The following is a 20,774-nucleotide window of genomic DNA, read 5'->3' as shown; positions in this document are numbered from 1 at the left end:
CAATCCATCGCTCGGAGACACAGACCTCAGAGACACCTACAGGCAGCACAGAGTAACACACTCACACTGAGAGAGACACCTACAGGCAGCACAGAGTAACACACTCACATTGAGAGAGACACCTACAGGCAGCACAGAGTAACACACTCACACTGAGAGAGACACCTTCAGGCAGCACTGAGTAACACACTCACACTCCATGCTGCGGATCGGTGTCTCACCGAATGTGGGTGTGTTTCTGAATACTGTCTGTGGTGTGTCTCTGAGTAACACAGCCACACTCAGAGAGACATCTACAGGCAGTATTGAGTTAAACACTCACACTCAGAGAGGCACACAGCCAACAATGTCTGTGATTGGCCGAAGATTATTTCAGGGGCTATCCGACATGCAGCAGAGATTGCACAGTTCGATCCCATCAGCTGGGCATGTACCAACAGAGTGAAGAGGGAATGCATCAGATTGCACTTACTGAGTCCCAACAACTTTCAGTTTCTGTTCTTTTTGGAATCTACATAAATTCCTGATTAAAGGGATCATTTGAAAATGATTGATGATTGATGATTGTAATTGATTGACAGGCCAAGTAACCAATTGTGACAATGACCTGCTGAAATACAGCCAATCAACTGAAAGATGGGGGAGGAGAAAGTCAGTTATTTCCAAAGCACACGGAGACAGAGACTGAATTTTCACCTTTATTCCCTTTTCCACATTCACATTCACAGAAAAAGAAACAACTGCAATTAACAGCCCAGACAGAGGAAGCTGCTCAAATTCATAGCCCCAATGGAGCTTGAGGAAAACACTTGGAGAGATTTTCTCAATAACACGAGAATCCTGCCCCTTTAAACAGTGACAAAACCTTAAACTGGAACTGGCAGCTGAGCAGGAAGGAGATCTGGTTTACTGAAGCAGAGACTTCTGAGGTTCACATTGTTTTGTGCAGCTAACATAACAAGGCAATCCTGTCCCCATCAAACATTCCCAGGACAAGGACAGCATGGGGTTTGACACAGTGTAAAGCTCTCTTGACACTGTCGCGATGACCTGCTTTAATATCCAAACCTCAGAAGTTTCTCTGAGCAATCCTGAGAAGGAAGAGAGTTGAAATTCAGTGCTGACAATGACCTTTGTCCTGCCAGCTCAGCCCTGTTCTGTTTAAAGTTGTGTCTCCTCTGTGGACTGTCTCCAACACTCTACACACATTCTGATCTCCTGATGCTCTTGCTGAGGGGAGAGGGGAGGGTCACGTGGGTGAGGGCACAGGAGAAGCGAGCGTCGGACTCCCAGTCAGACCCAGAGAGGGTCAGCAGGCTGCTGACACTGTAGGTGCTGTCTGAAGCTCGCAGGTAGTTGCTGGTCTGAACCCCGTCCGAAATGACTGCACCGTCCTTCTTCCACTGCACCTCCAGCTCATCGGGATAGAAGTGATTGGCAAGGCACACCAGGGTGGCAGTGCCCTTGGCATTGACCTGCTCCGGGGAGGGGGGCAGCAAGGTCAGCTTGGGCTGAGAGTTCTCACGGCCTGAAAGACAAGAGAAACAATTTTAATTCCTGCCACTGGAAGGGAATTCAACCATAATCTGGCCATACAATCTTTTTGAACATTTGTCGTCAATACAGAATAAACCCAACAAATGACCAAGCATTGTTCACATTGCTTCTTGGGATGTGGGTGTCACTGGCAGGGCCAACATTTATTACCCATCCCTAATTGCCCCTGAGAAGGTGATGGTGAAGTAGCATAGAGAGAAGGGACAGTTTCTGGGCAGCTGGAAGGGCTGTCAATGGGGGAGCATTTTCGTGACAGTGATCAGAACTCAGTGAGATTGAGAGTAGGGATGGAAATGGAGAACCATGGAGCAAGTGTAAAAGTTTTCATTTTACTAAACTGTGTGGTGCTTTGGTAAAAGTGGATCGGAACCAATGGCATGATGGGAAATCAGTGTCAGGGCAGTAGGAGCCCTCGAAGGATGAGACAGACTGTTCAGAATCTGGTCCCACAATTAGTAAGGGTGTGGCTTCCAGATCTAGACCAAATGAACAAGAGGATTGGGGTTCACATACTGACATGGATTGGGAACTGGTTGGCAGACAGGACAGAAAGAATGAGTCTTTTTCTGAATGACAGGTAGTTACACAGTGGTCAGTCCTTGGTACTCAGTTATTCTTAAAGTATAATAATAGAATCATCGAGTCAGAGAGACCCAAAAGGCCCATCAGCCCATTGTGTCCATACTGGTCAAAAAACAACAACCCAATAATTCTCATCCATTTTACCAGCATGAGGGAATTAGATGCGGTATGTGTTCAATAAGGAATTAGATGTAGTTCTTCGGATGAAAGGGATCAAAGAACGTGGGGAGAAAGCAGGAACAGGGGACTGTGTTGGATAATCAGCCATGATCATAATGAATGGTGGAGCAGGCTCGGGGGCCAAATGGCCTACGGTTGCTCGTAGTTTGGATGTTTCTATCTGTATCTCAGATAATGAAGGAATTTGAAACTGCAAGTCATGTGGAGATGGAAGATTTGGCCATGGTGTTTAATGCAGGTCAGTGAGGTGGTAAGAAGACACATGGGATAAACTGTTCTTCATTTTCCCTTGATGGAATGAGGGCAATTGCTGGATCGGCAGCATTTATTGTCCATCGCTAATCACCCAAAGGGCAGTTTAGAGTCAACCACATTGCTGTGGGTCTGGGGTCACATGGTAAGGATGGCAGTTTCTTTCCCGAAAGGACATTAGGGAATCAGATGGCGTTTTCCTGACAATCAAAGATGGTTTCATGGTCGTCATTAGACTTAATTCCAGATTTTTTTTGATTGAATTTGAATGCCACCATCTGCTGGATTCTAACCCTGGTCCCCAGAACATTATCTGGATCTCTGGATTAACAGCTCAGCAATAACACCATTAGACCATCACCTCCCTTATCTCATTTTTGGTTGACTGTGAAAGCAAGGAGTTTGTTTATTCTGGAACTGTATAAAACCCCAGTTAGAGCACAGTGAGAGAACAGTGTACGGTTCTGGTCACCACATTATAGGAAGGATGTGATCCCACAGGAGACCAGGACAGAGGAAGAGTTTGTCTGGAATGGGAACTTTGAGTTTTGAGGAATGTTTGGATTGGCTGGGAGTGTTTTTGTTGGAACACAGGAGGCTGAGGGGAGATTTGATGGTGGTGTGTAAAATGATGAGGGGCCTGGACAGAGTGGGTAGGAAGGACTGATTTCCACCAGCACAGAGGGCAATAACCATGGGGAGAGATTGAAATCAGTTGGGGGCAGGATTATAGGGGAGTTGAGGGTATTTGTTTTCACCCAGAGCTTGGTGGGATGTGGGACTCACAGCCTGAAAGGGTGGGAGAGGCAGAAACCCTCATCACTTTGAAAAAAACACTTGGGTATTCACTTCAAACAGTGAAACCTCCAGAGCTATGGAGCAAGAGCTGGAAAGTGGGACGGATCTTGATACTTCTTTAACAAACCTCCGATCACCCACAGATCAGGAGAAATTTATCCGAGAACTTTGGAGCAGACTCGGATCCACACACTTCGGGAATGAGTCACATTGGGGTGTCTGTGTAGAAGGTTCTAGATTACATTTCAAACCTTGCTGCACACTGCTGGGCTGAGGTCAAGGGTGAGGCTGCAAAGAGTCTCAGTGTCCTTTGGGTCACTGCTCCTAATGACCCCATGCCCCCGGAAGGTGAGAGTGCACAGACAATGGGTGAGTGTTCGGATCAGGAGACTTCAAACTTAAAGAAAGACTTGCATTTGTGAAGCACCTGTCCCCAAATCAAGATGTCCCAATGGATCTTTCCTGCAGACTGTGCACAGCGAGATCCCAAACACAATATGATAAAAAGAAGAGAAACAGATTTTCATTGATTTTGACTGGGGGATAAATATTGATTAGGGACACCAGGGGGAACTGCCTGCTCTTCATCCAAAAGTCCATGGAATGGCATCTTTCACAACTGGAAGACTCTCAGTTCATCCAAAAAAAAAGAATACTTCACTGGAAGTGAGGTTGCAGGTAGGTGGGGGGGTGGGGGGGGGGGTGACAATGTCATTTGGTTTGCTTTCTTTTATTGGTCAGTGCATTGAGTATTGGAGTTGGGAGCTCTTGTGGCTGACAGACATTGGTTAGGGCACTTTTGGAATACTGTGTGTAATTCTGGTCTCCCTGCTGGAGGAAAAATGTTGTGAACCTTAAAATGGTTCAGAAAAGATTTACAAGGATGTTGCCAAGGTTGGAGGGTTTGAGCTATCGGGAGAGGCTGAATAGGCTGAGGCTGTTTTCCCTGGATCATTGCAGGTTGATGGGTGACCGGATGGAGGTTTATAAAATCATGAGCAGCATAGATAGGGTGAATAGAGAAGATCTTTTCTCCAGAGTGGGGGAGTCCAGAACTGGAGGGCATAGGTTGAAGGTGACAGGGGAAAGATTTAAAAGGGACCTAAAGAACAACGTTTTCATTCAGATGGTGTTAAATGTATGAAATGGGCTGCCAGAAGAAGTGGTGAAGGCTGGTATGATTAAAACATTTAAAAGGCATGGATATGTAAATCAGAAAAGTTTAGAGCATATGGGCATCAATCCAGCCCTTAACATTTCAGGCTCTTCCAAAGACATTTACAGACAGTTTTGTTTGACAAGGAGTCACTGTTGCAATGTCAGGAAGGTGGCAGCCAGTTTCTACACAGCAGGATCCAAGTAGAAGCAAGAGATCAAAGAGCAATAATGAGAAATATTGGCCTGATTAGATTCCCTCCAGTGTGGAAACAGGCAGTTCAGCCTGACAAGTCCACACCAACTCTCCGAACAGCAACCCACCCAGAAACAGTCCCTACATTTACACCTGACTATTTCACCTAACACTGTAGGCAATTTAGAATGGCCAATTCACCTGGCCTGCACATCTTTGGACAGTGGGAGTAAACCAGAGCACCTGGGGGAAACCCACACAGACACAGGGACAATGTGCAAACACCACACAGACAGTTTCCCAAGGCAGGAATTGAACCCGTATCCTTGGCGCTGTGAGGTAGCGGTGCTAACCACTGAGCCACCATGCCTTAGGTCAATCGACACATAAAGTAATTTGTTTCAGTTGGATGGAAAATGAGAAAACAGAAGGTGAAGGAGAAGGTCGATTGTTGGTTAGTGGTGGGATTGATTGTTACCAGAAAATAAAAGATGGGGACGGATTTTTTGAATATCAAAGGAACTAAAGAAGTGCAGGGAAAATCAATAATAGAATAAATTTAAAGAGTTTGTAACTAAATGCACAAAGCATTCCGAATAAGGTAGACAAAGTGACGCAATAAATCAAGGTAAATTGAGTGTCCAAGGAATTAAACTAGTTAAAGTGGAGGAGGGCTCAGGAGAGGTTATTCAAGTTTCTAGAAGACAACCTAGGACAGAGAGTACAGAAAGGAACAAGAGTCGAACTTCAAGCACAGCAGATAAGAGGACAATGATGAGAAGGAGGGCAGTCAATGCAGGACTGAGGGTGTTGTACTTAAAAGCACACAGTATACGCAATGAGCTTGTAGTGCAGATTGAAACTGGCAGGTACGATGTTGTGGGTATCACAGAGACATGGCTGTAAGGGGGTCTGGGCTGGGAACTAAATATCCAAGGATCCATGTCCTATCAAAAGGACAGGCAGATGGGCAGAGGGGCAAGAGTTGCCTTGTTAGTGTGAAATAAAATTCAATCAATAGCAAGAAGTCAGAAGGTGTAGAATGTGTGTGGGTAGAGCTGAGGAACCACAATAAAGAATCTGATGCAAGTTATGTCCAGGTCTCCAAGCAGTAATCAGGGTGTGGGGAAGGAAATCAATCAGGAGACAGAAAATTAGATTAGATTACTTACAGTGTGGAAGCAGGCTGTTCAGCCCAACAAGTCCACACCGACCCACTGAAGCGCAACCCACCCATACCCCTACATTTACCCCTTACCTAACACTACGGGCAATTTAGCATGTCCAATTCACCTGACTTGCACATCTTTGGACTGTGGGAGGAAACCCACGCAGACATGGGGAGAATGAGCAAACTCCACGCAGTCAGTCGCCTGAGATAGGAATTGAACCTGGGTCTCAGGCGCTGTGAGGCAGCAGTGCTAACCACTGTGCCACCATGCCGCCCAGAAAAGGGATAAACTAAATGTCAGGGTAGACCTCAATGGATAGGTGGACTGGGTAGTGCATCGAAAGAAAAGGATTTCATGGAATGTCTACGAGATGGTTTTTGGAGCAGCTTGTGGTTGAGCCATGATGGAACAGGCAGGTCTGGATTCAGTGATGTGGAATGAGGCAAACATGATTAGTGAGTTTAAGGTGAAAGTATCACTCTGGATAAGTGACCATAATTCCCCCTGTAGTTTGAGAGAGAGAAGCTACAATCAGATGGAACTGTATTTCAGTTGAGTAAAGGTAACTGCAAAGACATGAGGAAGGAGCTGGCCAGAGTTGGTTGTAAGGGGAGCCGAGCAGGTAAGATGGTGGGGCAGCAAACAGCAGAGTTTCTGGGGGTAATTCAGGAAGTAGAGTAGGAATTCATCCCAAAAAAGAAAAAAACATTCTCAGGGGAGGACAAGGCAACCATGGCTGATGAGGGAGGTCAAGGACAGCATAAAAGCAAAAGAAAAAGCATCCAATGTGGTGGAGAATAGTGGGAAGCCAGAGGATTAGGAAGTCTTTAAAGAGCTATAGAGGATAACTAAAAAAGCATTAAGGGTGGAGAAGATGAAATCTGGGAGTTATCTAGCCAGTAATATAAAAGAAGATTGCAAGAGTTTTAGCAAATATATAAAAAGGAAGAGGGAGGCAAAACTAGACATTGGATCACTGGAAAATGAGTTTGGAGAAAGAATAGTAGGAAATGAAGGAATAGCCGAGGAATTGAATCGATACTTTGCATCAGTCTGCACCATGGAAAACACCAGCAGTGTACCAGTACTTCCAGACTGTCAGGGGGCAGTTCAGGCGTGTAGTGGCCATCAGTAAGGAGGAGGTACTGGGGAAGCTGGAAGGTCTGAATTTGGATAACTCCCCCAGACTGGATGAACTACACCAGTGTGTTCTGAAGGAGATCACTGAAGAGATTGTGGAGGCATTGGTGATGATCTTTCAGGAATCAATGGAGTCAGGGTGTGGAGGTGGAGATTTGATGGGGGATATATACCCCTTGCCTAAGGCTAAGGCCAATTCACCTGACCCGCACATCTTTGGACTGTGGGAGGAAACCGGAGCACCTGGAGGAAACCCACACAGACACGGGGAGAACATGCAAACTCCACACAGTCAGTCGCCTGAGGCAGGAATTGAACCCAGGTCCCTGGCGCTGTGAGGCAGCAGTGCTAACCAATGTGCCACAGTGTCACCCGGTGGACTTGGAAGTGCAATGGTAAAATAGGGCTGAGTCAACACGGTTTCATCAAGGGGAGGTCATGCCTGGCAAATGTGTTAGAATTCTTTGAGGAGGCAATGAGCCAGTCAGGCAAAGGAGAGTCCGAGGAAGTAATGTATTTTGATTTCCAGAAGGTATTTGACATAAGATAAGCGCCCACGGTGTTAGGGGCAATGTACTGGCATGGACTGAGAACGGACAGGTTGGCATAAAGCAGAGAGTGAGGAAAGATGGCAGCTGGTGACTGGTAGAGTTCTGCAGGTGTCAATGTTGGGACAATAACTATTCACGTTATACATTAACAATCTGGATGAAGGAAGTGAAGACATTGTTGCTAAGTTTGCAGACAACATGAGATAGGTGGAGGGACAGGAGGGGCGGCACGGTGGCACAGTGGTTAGCAGTGCTGCCTCACAGCGCCAGAGACCTGGGTTCAATTCCCAACTCAGGCGACTGACTGTGAGGAGTTTGCACGTTCTCCCCGTGTCTGCGTGGGTTTCCTCCGGGTGCTCCGGTTTCCTCCCACAGTCCAAAGATGTGCGGGTCAGGTGAATTGGCCACGTAAATTGCCCGTAGTGTTAGGTAAGGGGTAAATGTAGGGGTATGGGTGGGTTTCGCTTCGGTGGGTCGGTGTGGACTTGTTGGGCCGAAGGGCCTGTTTCCACACTGTAAGTAATCTAAAGTAATCTCTAATCTAAAGGTAGTGTTGAGGAAGTGGGAAGGCTGTAAAAGGTCCTAATAGGCTCTGAGAGTTGGCAAAGAAGTAGCAGATAGAACACAAGAAGAAATACAAAGACTGTTTGCTAAATGAGGAAAGCCTTTGGAAATCTAAAGCACAAACCTCATTCAGGTTAACAGGCAGGTCCAGTTTGTGCTTGAGAAGGCAAATGAAATGATAGCATTCATTTCAATAGGGCCAGAATACAAGAGCAGAGATGTACTGCTGAGGCTGTGTAAGGCTCTGGTCAAACTGTATTTGGAATATTGTGGGCATTTTTGGGACCCATATTTTAATAGAACAATGTACTGGCATTGGAGGGGTTTACAAGAATGATCCTGGCAATGAAGGGCTTGTCATATCAGGCGTGCTTGAGGACTCTGGGTCTGTACTCAATGGACTTTAGAAGGATGAAGAGGGATCTTATTGAAATTTCCAGAATACTGACAGGCCTGGATAGAGTGGATGCAGAGAAGATGTTTCCAAAAACAGGAGAGACTCGGTAACCAAGGCACAGCCTCAGAATGAAGGGCCGACTCTTTAGAGTTGAGATAAGGGTGAATCTCTTCAGCCAGAGGGTGGTGAATCTGTTGAACTTATTGCTGCAGAGGGCAGTGGAGGCCAAGTCACTGAGTGTATTTAAGACAGGGATAGATAGGTTTGTGATTGTTAAGGGGATGGAAAATTCCTGTGGAGTAGGCAGGAGAATGGGGTTGAGAAGCATATCTGCCAAGATCAAATTGCAGAGCAGATTCAATGGGCTGAATGGCTGATTTCTGCTCCTATTTCTTAAAGTCTTCTGGAGAGTTTCCCAAAACCCTGGAACACTGAACTTACTGGACTGTGAGCCCTGCTGTAGCTGTTTATCAACAGATAACCAAAGAGTGGAGAGAGTGTGCATTTAGGTGGGAACTTCAGAATGCTTCCCAGCTCCTGGAATACCATGAGTGCAGGAAGTGTGGTCAGTGACAGCAGTTGGAGCTCCAGGTTCTGGAGCTTGAGCAGCAGCTGGTGTCAGTGGAGAGCATCTGTGAGGCTGAGAGCTCCGTGGAGAGCACGTTTCTAGATGTGGTCACTCTGCACCTTCAGAGTATGCAGGGAGAGAGGGAATGGGGGAGCAGCAGACAGTCCAAAAGGACCAGGCAGCTAGTACAGGAATCCCTGAGTGCCTCCCACTCTCCAACTAGGATTCAGTTCAGAATCCTGATGAGAATGATGGTTCATCTGGGGAGTGCAGCCAGAGCCAAGTCCCTGGCACCACGGTGGGGGGGGGGGCTCAGCTATACAGGAGGGCAGAAGGAAAACTGGAAGAGCGATAGTGAGAGGATATTTGAGAGTGAGGGCATCGATAGGTGTTTCTGCAGCTGCAGATGGGAATCCAGGATGGTGTGTTGTCTCTCTGATGCCAAGGTCAAGGATGTCACTGAGCGGCTGCAGAGCACCCTGAGGGGAGAGGGGGAACAGCCAGCAGTCATAGTCCACATTGGTCCCAGTGATGGATGGAGAAAAAGGAACGTGGTCCTGCAGTCAGAAGGTTGGGAGCTCTGGAGGGAATTAGCAGCAGGAACTGAAAAGGAGGAATCTCCGGATGACTTCCAGTGCTACATGCAGGTGAGAATAGAATCAGGAGGTGAGCACAGGTGACTGTGGGGCTGGAAAGAGGATCCATGAGGGAGGTCTTTGGATTTTTGTGAGGTGGTTTACTCATGCAGTTAGAGAGGGTTTAAACTAACTTGGCAGGGCTGTGCGAACCAGGAGAGAATGTCAAAGAGGAACACAAAGGAACACAGAATCCTCAGTTCAGTCAATAAGTCACCTCCCAGTGGGAAGGATGTGGAAGAATACAAATGCATGAATTTACAGAGACCTGCAAATATGATAGAGTTGTTATAAATGGGCGGGGCGGTCTTTAGCTTCTGAATATAGACTGGGATAGTAGCAGTGTAATGGGCAGGAAGGGCCCAGAGTTGTGAGAGTGTGTTCAGGTGAATTTTCAGGTGGCATCGGTGGCTCAGTGGTGGCTCAGGTGGGGCAGCACGGTGGCTCAGTGGGTAGCACTGCAGCCTCTCAGAGCTAGGGTCACAGGTTCGATTCCAGCCTTGGGTAACTGTCTGTGTGGAGTTTGCACATTCTCCCTGTGTCTGCGTGGGTTTCCTCCGGGTGTTCTGGTTTACTCCCATGGTCCAAAGATGTTCAGGTCAGGTGAATTGGCCATGCTAAATTGCCCACAGTGTTAGATGCATTACTGAGAGGGAAATGGGTCTGGGTGGGTTACTCTTCGGAGGATCGGTGAGGACTTTTTGGGCAGAAGGGCCTGTTTCGACCCCGTAGAGGCTCTAATCTAATCATTGGCAGTGAAGAAGGCTGTCTAAGAATACAATGGAATCTTGATCAACTGGGCCAGTGGGCTGAGGAATGGCAGATGGAGTTTAATTCAGATACATGTGAGTGCTATATTTTGGTAAGACACAAGACATGGGTGAGATCCCAAACAAATATTTCAGGTCAGTATATATTGTGGAGAAAGCTAGGGAATTTGGAAAAATAGTGATGTCTTGAAAAGAGACCACACACAAATGAGGAGACGCTCAAGATCTGAAAACACATAAAAGTAGTAGATAAACCCTAGGACCTGATCAGGTGTATCCCAGAACATTGTGGCAAACTAGGGAAGAGATTGCTGGGCCCCTTACTGAGATATGTGTATCACTGACAACTATGGGTAAGGTGCTGGAGAACCAGAGAGGTTGGCTAATGTTATGCCATTATTTAAGAAAGAAAGACTGTAAGGAAAAGCCAGGGAATTATAGACCAGTGAGCCTGATGTCAGTGTTGGGTAAGATGTTGGAGTGGATTCTGTGGGATAGGATTTACATTCTTTGGATAATCAATGTGGTTTTATGCATAGGAAATCATGTCTCCTGAATTTGATTGAGGAGGTGACAAAGAAGATTTATGGAGATAGAACAATAGACATTGTCAATATGGACTTCAGTAAAGTTTTTGACAAGGTTCCACATGATAGACTGGTTAGTAAGGTTAGACCACATGGGATCCAGGGGGAGTGAGCCATTGGGATAAAAAAATTGGATTGAAGATAGGAGACAGGAGTGGTGGTAAAAGGTTGCTTTTCAGACTGGAGATCTGTGAATAGCTGTGTGCCACTAACATTGGTGCTGGATTCACTATTTTATAGAAATGATTTGGATGTGAATATAGGAGTTACAGTAAGTTTGTAGATGATATCTAAATTGGTACGATAGTGGATAGCGAAGAAATTCATCTCAGAGTACAGCGGGACCTTCATCAGATGGGGCAATGGGCAGAGGTGTAGCATATGGAGTTCAGTTTAGATAACTGTGAGATGTTGCATTTTGGAAAGGCAACCCAGGGCAGGAGTTAGACAGTTAATGGGAGGGCCCTGTGGAGTGTTGCTGAACAAAGAGACCTCGGATTGAAGATGCAAGTGCATTATTACTTGAAAGTGGGGTCACAAGTAGACAGGGTGATGAAGAAGGTGTTGGGTACACTTGCTTTTATTGGTCACTATTTTGAGTATAGGAGTTGGGACATCATGTTGCAGCTGTACAGGAGATTAGTGAGGCCACTTTGGCAATAATGTGAACAATCCTGATCACCTTGAAAATAGGAAGGATGCTGTTAAACTTATAAAGCTGCAGAAAAGATTTACAAGGACATGGCCAGGAATTGGAGGGTTTGAGCTATAGGGAAAGGCTGAAGAAACTGGGTCTATTTTTCCTACAGCATCTAAGGCTTCGGGGTGACCTTATAGATGTTTATACAATCATGAGGGGCATGGACAGGGTGTATATCCAAGGCCTTTTCTTTGGGAAAGGGAGTCCAAAACAAGATGGCATAGGTTTAAGGTGAGAGGCAAAATATTCAAAAGGGACCTGAGGGGTAACTTGTCACACAGAGGGTGGTATGTGTCTGGATCGAGCTGCCAGAGTAAGTATTGGAGGCAGATACTATTACAGCATTTAAAACGCATTGGGATGGGTACATGAATCGGAAGGGTTTTGAGGAATGTAAGCAAAATGCTGGCAAATGGGATGAGGTGATTTAGGATATCTGGTTAGTATGGACAAGTTGAACTGAAAGGTCTGTTTCCACGCTGTATGACTCCATGACGATGAGAAGCTGGAAAAGCTGAAACTTTTTATTCTGACACGTAAGAGTCTGAGGAGTGACCTTGTAAAGGTTTATAAAATCATGAGGGTCATAGAAAATGTGAATAATTCAGGAAGGAGCTGAAGTTTTGTAGAAATGGCAAAAAATATTCCTGAAGATCCTTCCAGGGATGAGGAACATCAGTTATACAGATTGATTGGAGAATTTGGGACTGTCTTCTTTGGCGAAGGCTGAGAGGAGATTTGTTTGAGGAATTAAAACCAGGAGGGGCCTGGACAGGGTAAATAGGGAGAAAATGTTCCCAATTGAGAAAGGATTGAGACCGAGAGAACACAGATTTAAAGTAATAAGTAAAAGTAACAAAAGTGAGAGGGGGAACAACATTTTCAGCCAGTGAGTGGTTAAGGTGTGGAATGCACTGCCTAAGAGTGTGGTGGAGGCAGCTTCAATTAAAACATTCCGAAGGGAATGAGACTGTTATTTGAAAAGGAACAATGTGCAGGGTGACAGGGAGAAGGCAGGAGAATGACACTCAGTGAATTGCTCAGTCGGAGAACCATGACAGACAGGATGGACGGAATGGCCTCCTTGTGCACTGTAACTATTCTGTGATTGTGTGATTGAGCAGAGTTAAAGCTGGGGGAGGTGGGAGCTCGGTGTCTCACTGTGCTGCTGCTGCTGCTGCTGCTGCTGCTGCTGAGGTCAGTGAGATCAGAGACTGGGACAGGGAGCCAGAGCTCACATCAAACTCTGCCCCGTGTCCGTCACACTGAGACTGGCAGGAGGCTACTCACTGATTTCACTCCATGCTGCAGGAATGGGACCACAGGCTGCAAATGGACAGAGCTCCTCCACACGGTGAGTAAAACTGACTGACTTATATCTTGCTTCTTAAAGGGGGCAATGGAACTGAAGTGGTACGGTTGGACAACTGTTAGACACAGTGCTCCTTAATCAACCATTTCGTTCACTGCAGCTCCCCACTAACACCTTCAACAAATCAGTAACTGTATTTTAGAAAGTGTGTTTCAGTATTGAAAGGGTTAATAACAGAGGATTGAGGTTTACTTACTCAGTCTGAGCTTGGTTCCTTTACCGAACGTGTCCCACAGTGAGAGTTCCCAGTGCAGAGGCTGTACAAAAACCTCTGCTCTCTGCTTCCCCCCCATCACTCTCAACCTCTCCCTGTCTCCCAGTCTCTCGTTCACTCTCAACTTCTTTCTGCCCCTCTCTGTCTCTCCCTCATTCATGTGTCTTTCTGTCTCCATCTCTCTCTGTGTCCAGCTGGGCTTGGGAGCTTTGTGAAATTTATTTTTCGATATTAAATCTTGCAGCTGTTCTTCACGCGTGGTCATGGAGTGTCAGAGGGAAACTTGAGGCCTTCAGTGAGCGGTGGACACCACAGGGACTGGAGTGTGTCATGGACAGTTACAATCCCAGCATGGGGTAATTTGTTCAGTTTCATTTGTATCTAATTGTGGATGTGTCAGTTCAGGCTGTGGGACTGTGTGTCCATTATTATACATTTTATATAACTGATTGATGTGTCAGTGCATGAGGTGGTGCTGTGTGTCTTGAGGTTTTGGTATGGCTCTGTATCACTGTGTTGAGCGGAGCTGCTATACCAGCTGTAATCCTGCTGACAGTAATAGTCAGCGACATCCTCACTCTGAACGTTGCTGATTGTCAGGGTGTAACTGGTCCCTGATCCACTGCCGGTGAATCGCTCGGAGACTCCTGTGAATCGAGATGTTGCAGCATAGATCAGGAGAGAGGGTTTCTGACCTTCTCGCTGCTGGTACCAACTGAGGTAGCTGCTAATGCTTTGACTGGCCGTACAGGTGATGGTTGCAGTCTGGCCCAGTTCCACTGACAGCACCGGGGGAGACTGGGTCATGATAATCTCCCCATTGATACCTGAGGGGTCAGAGAGAAACACAGTGAAGTCAGAACTGTCACAGAAAGAGCCGGTCAAATGAGAGATTGTTGGAGACACTGAGCATTCCTCTGGTTTCAGCATTTTCCCTTCAATCACAAGTCAGTGGAATTGGAGTGAAATGGAGAGCAGCGAAAGATTCAAGGTGGAAGGAGAGAGATTTGTACCTGCGACACAGAATGCCAGGGGCCAGATCAGCTGGATGTGTGTAATCATGGTGTGTGCTCCTGTCCCTGTGCCTGGTTCCTGATAAACTCTCCCTTCACTGGGCTCTGCTTTATAAAGCTGCAGCCTGTGAGAGTCTGACTGGGTGTTCCTCAGTATGTAAATGGCATCAGGCAGAGAGAGCCACGTCAGCCCCTCACACTTCCTCTTCTCTCTCTCTCTCTCTCTCTCTCTCTCATCCTTTCTTTTCTTTCTCCCTTTTCCCTTTTTTCTCTTTCTCACCCTTCTCTTGTATACGTTCTTGTTATTCGTTGACTTTCTCTCTCTTTTTCTATTTCCGTCTCCAACTCTGTCCTCTCCCAATTATATAACTACTTATATCTTTCCTTTTTTCCATGTATGTTTGACATTCTGTTTATCTCCCTCCCTTCTGTTTTGGTTGGTCTCTCTCTCTCTCTCTTTCTGATCATTCATTCTTCTCCTTCACTTATATTACTACCTAATTCCTCACTCATTCTCTCCTTATACCCTCAATCTCTAATTGCCTCACTCTCTCTTTGTTTCCCTCCCTCCAGTCACTCTCTAGCAGGCATTATTCCAGGACATTGGAACAGTGAGTCCTGGGGCAGCAATTAAATACCTCGCCCTCTCTCACTCAATCTCACAATGTACACTTGCTCTCTGTCTCTGTCTGTGTGTGTCTTCTGTGTCTCTCTCAATCAAAAGTTCAATGACATGAACAGCATTTAACAAGTCTCTACTGATCATCAATGATCTAGCAACATCAATCCCAGCTTGGCATTGAGGGAGAGGATCAGCCATGGTCATATTGAATGGCAGAACAGACTCACAGGGCCAATCCCTAACCCTTACCCTAACCCTAACCCTAAACCTAACCCTACTCCTGCTCTCTATTTCTATCTTTGTATGTCTGTGTAATCTCCAATCTCTGTCCCTGGATATTGATCCCTCTATTCATGGAAAAAGTTGCCTTCCTGTCCACTCTATCCCTGCCTCTCATAATCTTTTTGCCCTTCAGCAGGTTCCCTCTCAACCTTCACTGCTCCAAGAGAAACAATCCCAAACTTTCCAATCCTTCCTCATAGCTCACACCCTCCAGGCCAGGCAGCATCCTGGGAAATCTTTGCACCATCTCGAGTACAGTCATATCTTTCTCATAATATGGTGACCAGAACATCTCTGCACGTCTGTCTCTCTCTTTCACTGGATTGCCTCTACTCTTTGTCTCACACCTACTCTGTCTGTCTGTCTCTCTCTCTGTCCCCTCTCTCTCAGTCACACTGTCTCATACTCTATCTCGCTCTATCTCTATTCTTCAACTCCACCATCTCTACCTCTCTCTACCTCTCTCTCTCCCCCGCTTTTACTCATCTTACACTGCCTGAGATTCTTTATCCTGCTCTCTCTCACTTTCACACCCTGCCCTTCTATGTCTCTCTCGTCAACATTCTCTCTCTCTCTCTCTCTCTCTCACACACACACACGCACACTCTCTGCCTTTCCAACAAGGTCCCAAGTGGTAAAAGTTAAATACAGGTTATATCTCCTCCAAATCTAATGGATGTTAACCCTTGACACCAGGAGTATGTCTACTCCTGGAATAAAGGCCCATTTCCCACATTGACCAGGGTTTGGCCTCTCTCAGGAAGACGGTCAGATTCTTGTCAAATGAAGGGCAATTCTGTGCTGTTGGCCCATTCTTCCTGGGGACTGGTTTGGACACAAACCTCATTCCATGAAAGCCCAGCAGAGGGAGGAGATCCTCAGGCCATCAGTATGACCTGGAGGGATAGGACAGGATCTGACCCATTGACCCATCCTATCCATTCACAACATGTTCCAATCCTTTCCCCTCACCTTTCCCTTCCATGGTCAAGCTCCAGTTTTATTGGTATGAGGATTGGACCATCACACAGTTACTACAGAAAGGAAATGAGCCCCACACTCACTACAGTATCCATGTCCCACTGGACTGTCCAGTGGAGACCAGTAAGCATGGAATTCATTCCCACAGAACTCTCCAGTAGAGACCATTAAACATAGGCATCTTTGCCGCTGGAGCCTCCAATGGAGACCAGTAAATATGGATCTATTTCCCACTGAATACTCGAGCAGAGCCTAGTTAACATGGACCTTATTCCTACTGGGCCCTCCAATAGAAACCAGGAGAGAAAGGCCTCCATTTCTTTGAACTCTCCAGTGCAGACCAGTAAATATAGACGAGCTTCAAACTGGCTCCTCCAATACAGACCAGTAAAGATGTGACTCTTTGTGAATGGATCCTCCAATACAGACCAGTAAACAAGGATCTCATTGCAAGATTGAACTTCGGAATGAGGAGCAGGAATAGGTAATCAAACCCGTTTCCTATTTAACATGATCATGGCTGAACTTAACCTCCTCTCCACTTTCCAGACGGCTACCTATTGCCCTCTATCCTGCTTTTCATCAGAAAGATATCTGTTTCTTTCTTGAATCTGTTGATTGATTCTGCCTCCACTGTGCTTGAGGAAGGGGGTGGGGAGGGGGGGGGAGTGGGGAGGGGGGGTGGAGATGATGGTGCGCACTGACATCCACAGATTCGCAACCTTCTGCGAGAAGTAGTTGGAATGGAACAGATTCCATACAGTATGAAACCAGGCCATTCAGCCCAATAAGTCCACACCAACCCTTCAAAGAGCATTCCACCCAGAGCCATTCTGGAACCTTTTCCCTGTAACCCTATATTTCCCATGACTAATGAATCTAACCTACACTTTCCTGGACACTATGGGTAAATTAGCATGGCCAATCCTCTGAACGTGTACATCATTAGACTGTGGGAGGAAATCAGAGCACACAGATGAAGCTCACACAGACAGGGGGAGAATGTGCAAACTCCATGCAGTTGCCTGAGGGTGGAGTCGAACCTGGGGCCCTGGCACTGTGAGGCAGCAGTGCTCACCACTGCACCACTCTGTCACCTGTAGTTTCTCCTCATCTCAGTTTTAAACATACCTCCTCTCACTCTATGTCTATGACCTCTTGTTCGAGACTGGCCCACAAGAGAGTACATCTGTTCAATGCTTGCCCTATCAATCTCCTTTAGCATCTTATATACTTCACTCAGATCTCCCCTTCATACAACTGAATTCCAGTGAGTACAAGCCCTAGCTATTCAACCATTCCTCATATGGCAGCCCTTTCATCCGGGGAATCAGTCTGGTGAACATCCTCTGAACTGAATCCAGTGCCACCATATCCTTCACCAAGTAAGGAGACCACAACTGGACACAATGCTTCAGATGTGGTCTCACCAATGCCTAATAGAATTGTCACAATATTTCTTTATTTCTGTAATTCAGTCCTTTTATAATAAATACCAAGATTCCAATTGCTGCAAGAAATGCCAACATTCCAATTCCATGGGACTCAATTGGAACCTCCAACAGAGATCAGGAAACATGGGCCTCCATCCCACTGGAATGTCCAATGGACAGCAATAAGCCTGAGCTTCTTTCCCACTGGACCCTCCAGTATTGGAGCTTCAAACCCCACTTCCTCTCCATCACCTAGGTCTCTTATTTCAATCTCCACTACATTGTTTGTCTCTGCACTACATCAGCCCCTTGACCACAGAAACTCTTATTCCTGCTCATCCCACCTCCAAACTCCAACATTCTGATGTCCTCTCTCAGCTTACTCCATCTGTGCTCCATAAATTCCAAATTGTCTGGAATGAAATGGCCCCTTCCCTGTCTCATACCAAGGAGGAGATTGACAGATTTGATTTTAGTAATTAGTTGAAAGTTTACGGAGAGTGGGTGTGGTCAGAATTGGTCAAATTGATGACGGCTCCTGCAGTTGAATATCCTGCTGGCAGGCTCCAGCCTTTTACACACAGAATGGAGAAGTGTGTATTGTAGGCATATATTGTAAAGTTCCATAGAATTAAACCTCAGCATCAAATGTCCCTCAGGAGGGGAGAGGGAATGTTCAGGGTCCTGAGCTCCATTTCCCAGCCCAGGCAGTTTGCCTCCCAATGAATGAATGAGATGCCAGCTTGGAGCCCAGGTTAGGGACAGTCTCTGCTGTGGACCCAAGTCAACAAGAGGCAGCTGGAGATCGAGCTGAAAGGAAAGATTTGCTGGGTTATGGGGAGAGAGGGGGCAGTGGGAATAATTGGATCACTCACAGACACCACAGGTGCGGGGGGGGGGGGGTGCAGGTTTAGGACTAAATAGAGAAGGAACTTCTTCACCCAGAGGGTGGTGAATCTATGGAATTCCCTGCCCAGCGAAGTCGTTGAGGTTTCCTCAGTAAATGTTTTTAAAGCTGATTTAGGTAATTTTTTGAACAGTAAATGAATCAAGGGTTTTGGTGAAAAGGTGGATAAGGGGGAGCTGATGCCATGAAAAGATCAGCCATGATCTTACTGAATGGCAGAGCAGCCCAAGAGGCCAGAGAGCCTGCTCCTGCTCCTGGTTTTAATGTTCTTATGTGCTGTCAGATTCCAGGGAGTGCAGACAGTTCACAGTTTTCTCCCATCTCAGTAACAAATGTGCAGCTGCTCCGAGCTCCTTCTTTCACTTCCTCACTTGGTGAAGTTTCAACCTTGCGATCTGACAGCCTTTGCAGTTATTTTTTACACTGGGGCTTTCTGCTGTGGTCAGAATCTCTAATAATAAGTGTCCAATCAGTGACAATCACAGCAGCTAAGAGCAGTCAGGACTGAGTAGCCAGGCTCACTGGGAAACACATTGGGAAGATCAAAGCCATCCCCTTCAGGTCCCGGTACAACCTCCATCCCTCTCCCTGAGCACTGTCTGCTGCTCAACCAGACTCTTTACAAAAACAGAATACCTCAGCAGGTCTGGCAGCATCTGGGGAAAGAAATCAGAGTTAACCTTTCAGGTCGAGTGACCCTTCCTCAGAACAGTTCTGAGAAGGTTCACGTCCCAAAATTTTAACTCTGCTTTCTCTCCACAGATGGTGCCAGACCTGCCGAGCTTTTCCAGCAATTTCTGTTTTTGTTCCTCATTTGCAGCATCTGCAGCTTTTTCGGCTTTTATTTCATACCAGATTCCTTAAAATCTTGGCCTCATCTTTGAGGCTGATCTGAGCCCCAAATCCTCCACAGCACAGAGATCACTCACTGAAAGTCCCACTCGTTGCTTTGGGACTCCAAACATGACCATTCTAATGTTGTCTTGGGCCACATCACAGCCACTGCCCTCTGTAAACTTCAGCTCACACCAAAACTCTGCTGCCCGAATCCGAACTCGCAACAAATCCCATCCCCATCCCCCACTGTCCTCACTGAGCGACATTGGCTCCGGTCCAATAACACCTCGATTTTCAAATTCTCGTCCTTGTTCTGAAGTCCCTCCCTGTCCATCGACCCTCCCCATCTCTGTAACCTCCTCCTAGCTGCCTCACTCAGTGTGGTCAGCAATCTTGGATATATGGCTCTCTATTCCTTCATCCAAGTCATTCAGAAATATTATGAAATGCTAAAGTCCCAGGACGGATCCCTGGGCACACCACTATTCACCTCTTGCTCATTTGAGGACACACACATTATTCCCTCACTCTGTCTCCTATCTCCAAACTAATTCCTAACCCAAGGCAAATGTTTTTTCTCTTATTCAATATGGTTCCACGTTGATGAACAATCTCTCAAACAGTGAAACTCGGAGCAGGAATAGGCCATTCAGCCCTTCGAGCCTGTTCTGCCATTCAATATGATCATGGCTGATCATCCAACTCAGCTGCCTGTTCCTGCTTCATCCCCATAACCTTTGATCCCTTTCATTCTAAGAACTGTATTGTGCCCTTTCTGGAAAACATTCAGTGGTTTGAGCTGAACTGCTTTCAGTGACAGAAACGTCTACAGGCTTCCTGTAGAATGAAAATATTTCTCTCCATCTCAGCTCTAAATGTCCTTTCCCGTATCCTTAAACTTTAATCCTTGATTCTGGACTCCTTCGTCATCAGGAACATCCTGTCTTGTCCTGTTAGGATTCTAGAGTTTTCAGTGTGACTCCCCATAATCTTCTAACCTCCAGTGAATATAATCCTAACTGGTCCAGTTTCTCATCAGATCTAAGTCTAATTGCTGTCATCCCAGGAGTCAGCCTGGTAAACCTTCGCTGCCCTCCCTCCACAGCCAGAACATCTTTCCTCAGATAAGTAGACCAAAACTGCACACAATACAATCGTAAAATCGCACAGTACAGAAGAGGCCCTTCGACCCATTGTACCTGTACCATCCAAACTACAGTAAACCTGCATTCATCCAAATTTCCAACACAAGGCCCATAGCTTTAAATGTTATGATATTTCAAGGGTTAATCCAAGTACTTTTAAAAGT

The 20,774-nt window shown here is 46.3% G+C and overlaps 1 gene segment (V, D, J or C); it reads right to left on the bottom strand.

Moving 5' to 3' along the window:
* Window positions 1–685: 685 nt before the first annotated feature.
* Window positions 686–14,471, bottom strand: LOC132818925 (Ig kappa chain V-V region MOPC 21-like). The segment is given in 4 exon segments: window positions 686–1,528; window positions 13,373–13,433; window positions 13,913–14,217; window positions 14,404–14,471. Coding segments are annotated over 4 exon segments (744 nt in total).
* Between the last annotated feature and the right edge of the window lie 6,303 nt (window positions 14,472–20,774).

The sequence above is a fragment of the Hemiscyllium ocellatum genome, chromosome 9 (assembly GCF_020745735.1).
Source record: "Hemiscyllium ocellatum isolate sHemOce1 chromosome 9, sHemOce1.pat.X.cur, whole genome shotgun sequence".
Lineage (NCBI taxonomy): Eukaryota > Metazoa > Chordata > Chondrichthyes > Orectolobiformes > Hemiscylliidae > Hemiscyllium > Hemiscyllium ocellatum.
Note: the sequence above shows the minus strand (reverse complement) of the source record. Positions and strands in the feature narration are given on the sequence as shown.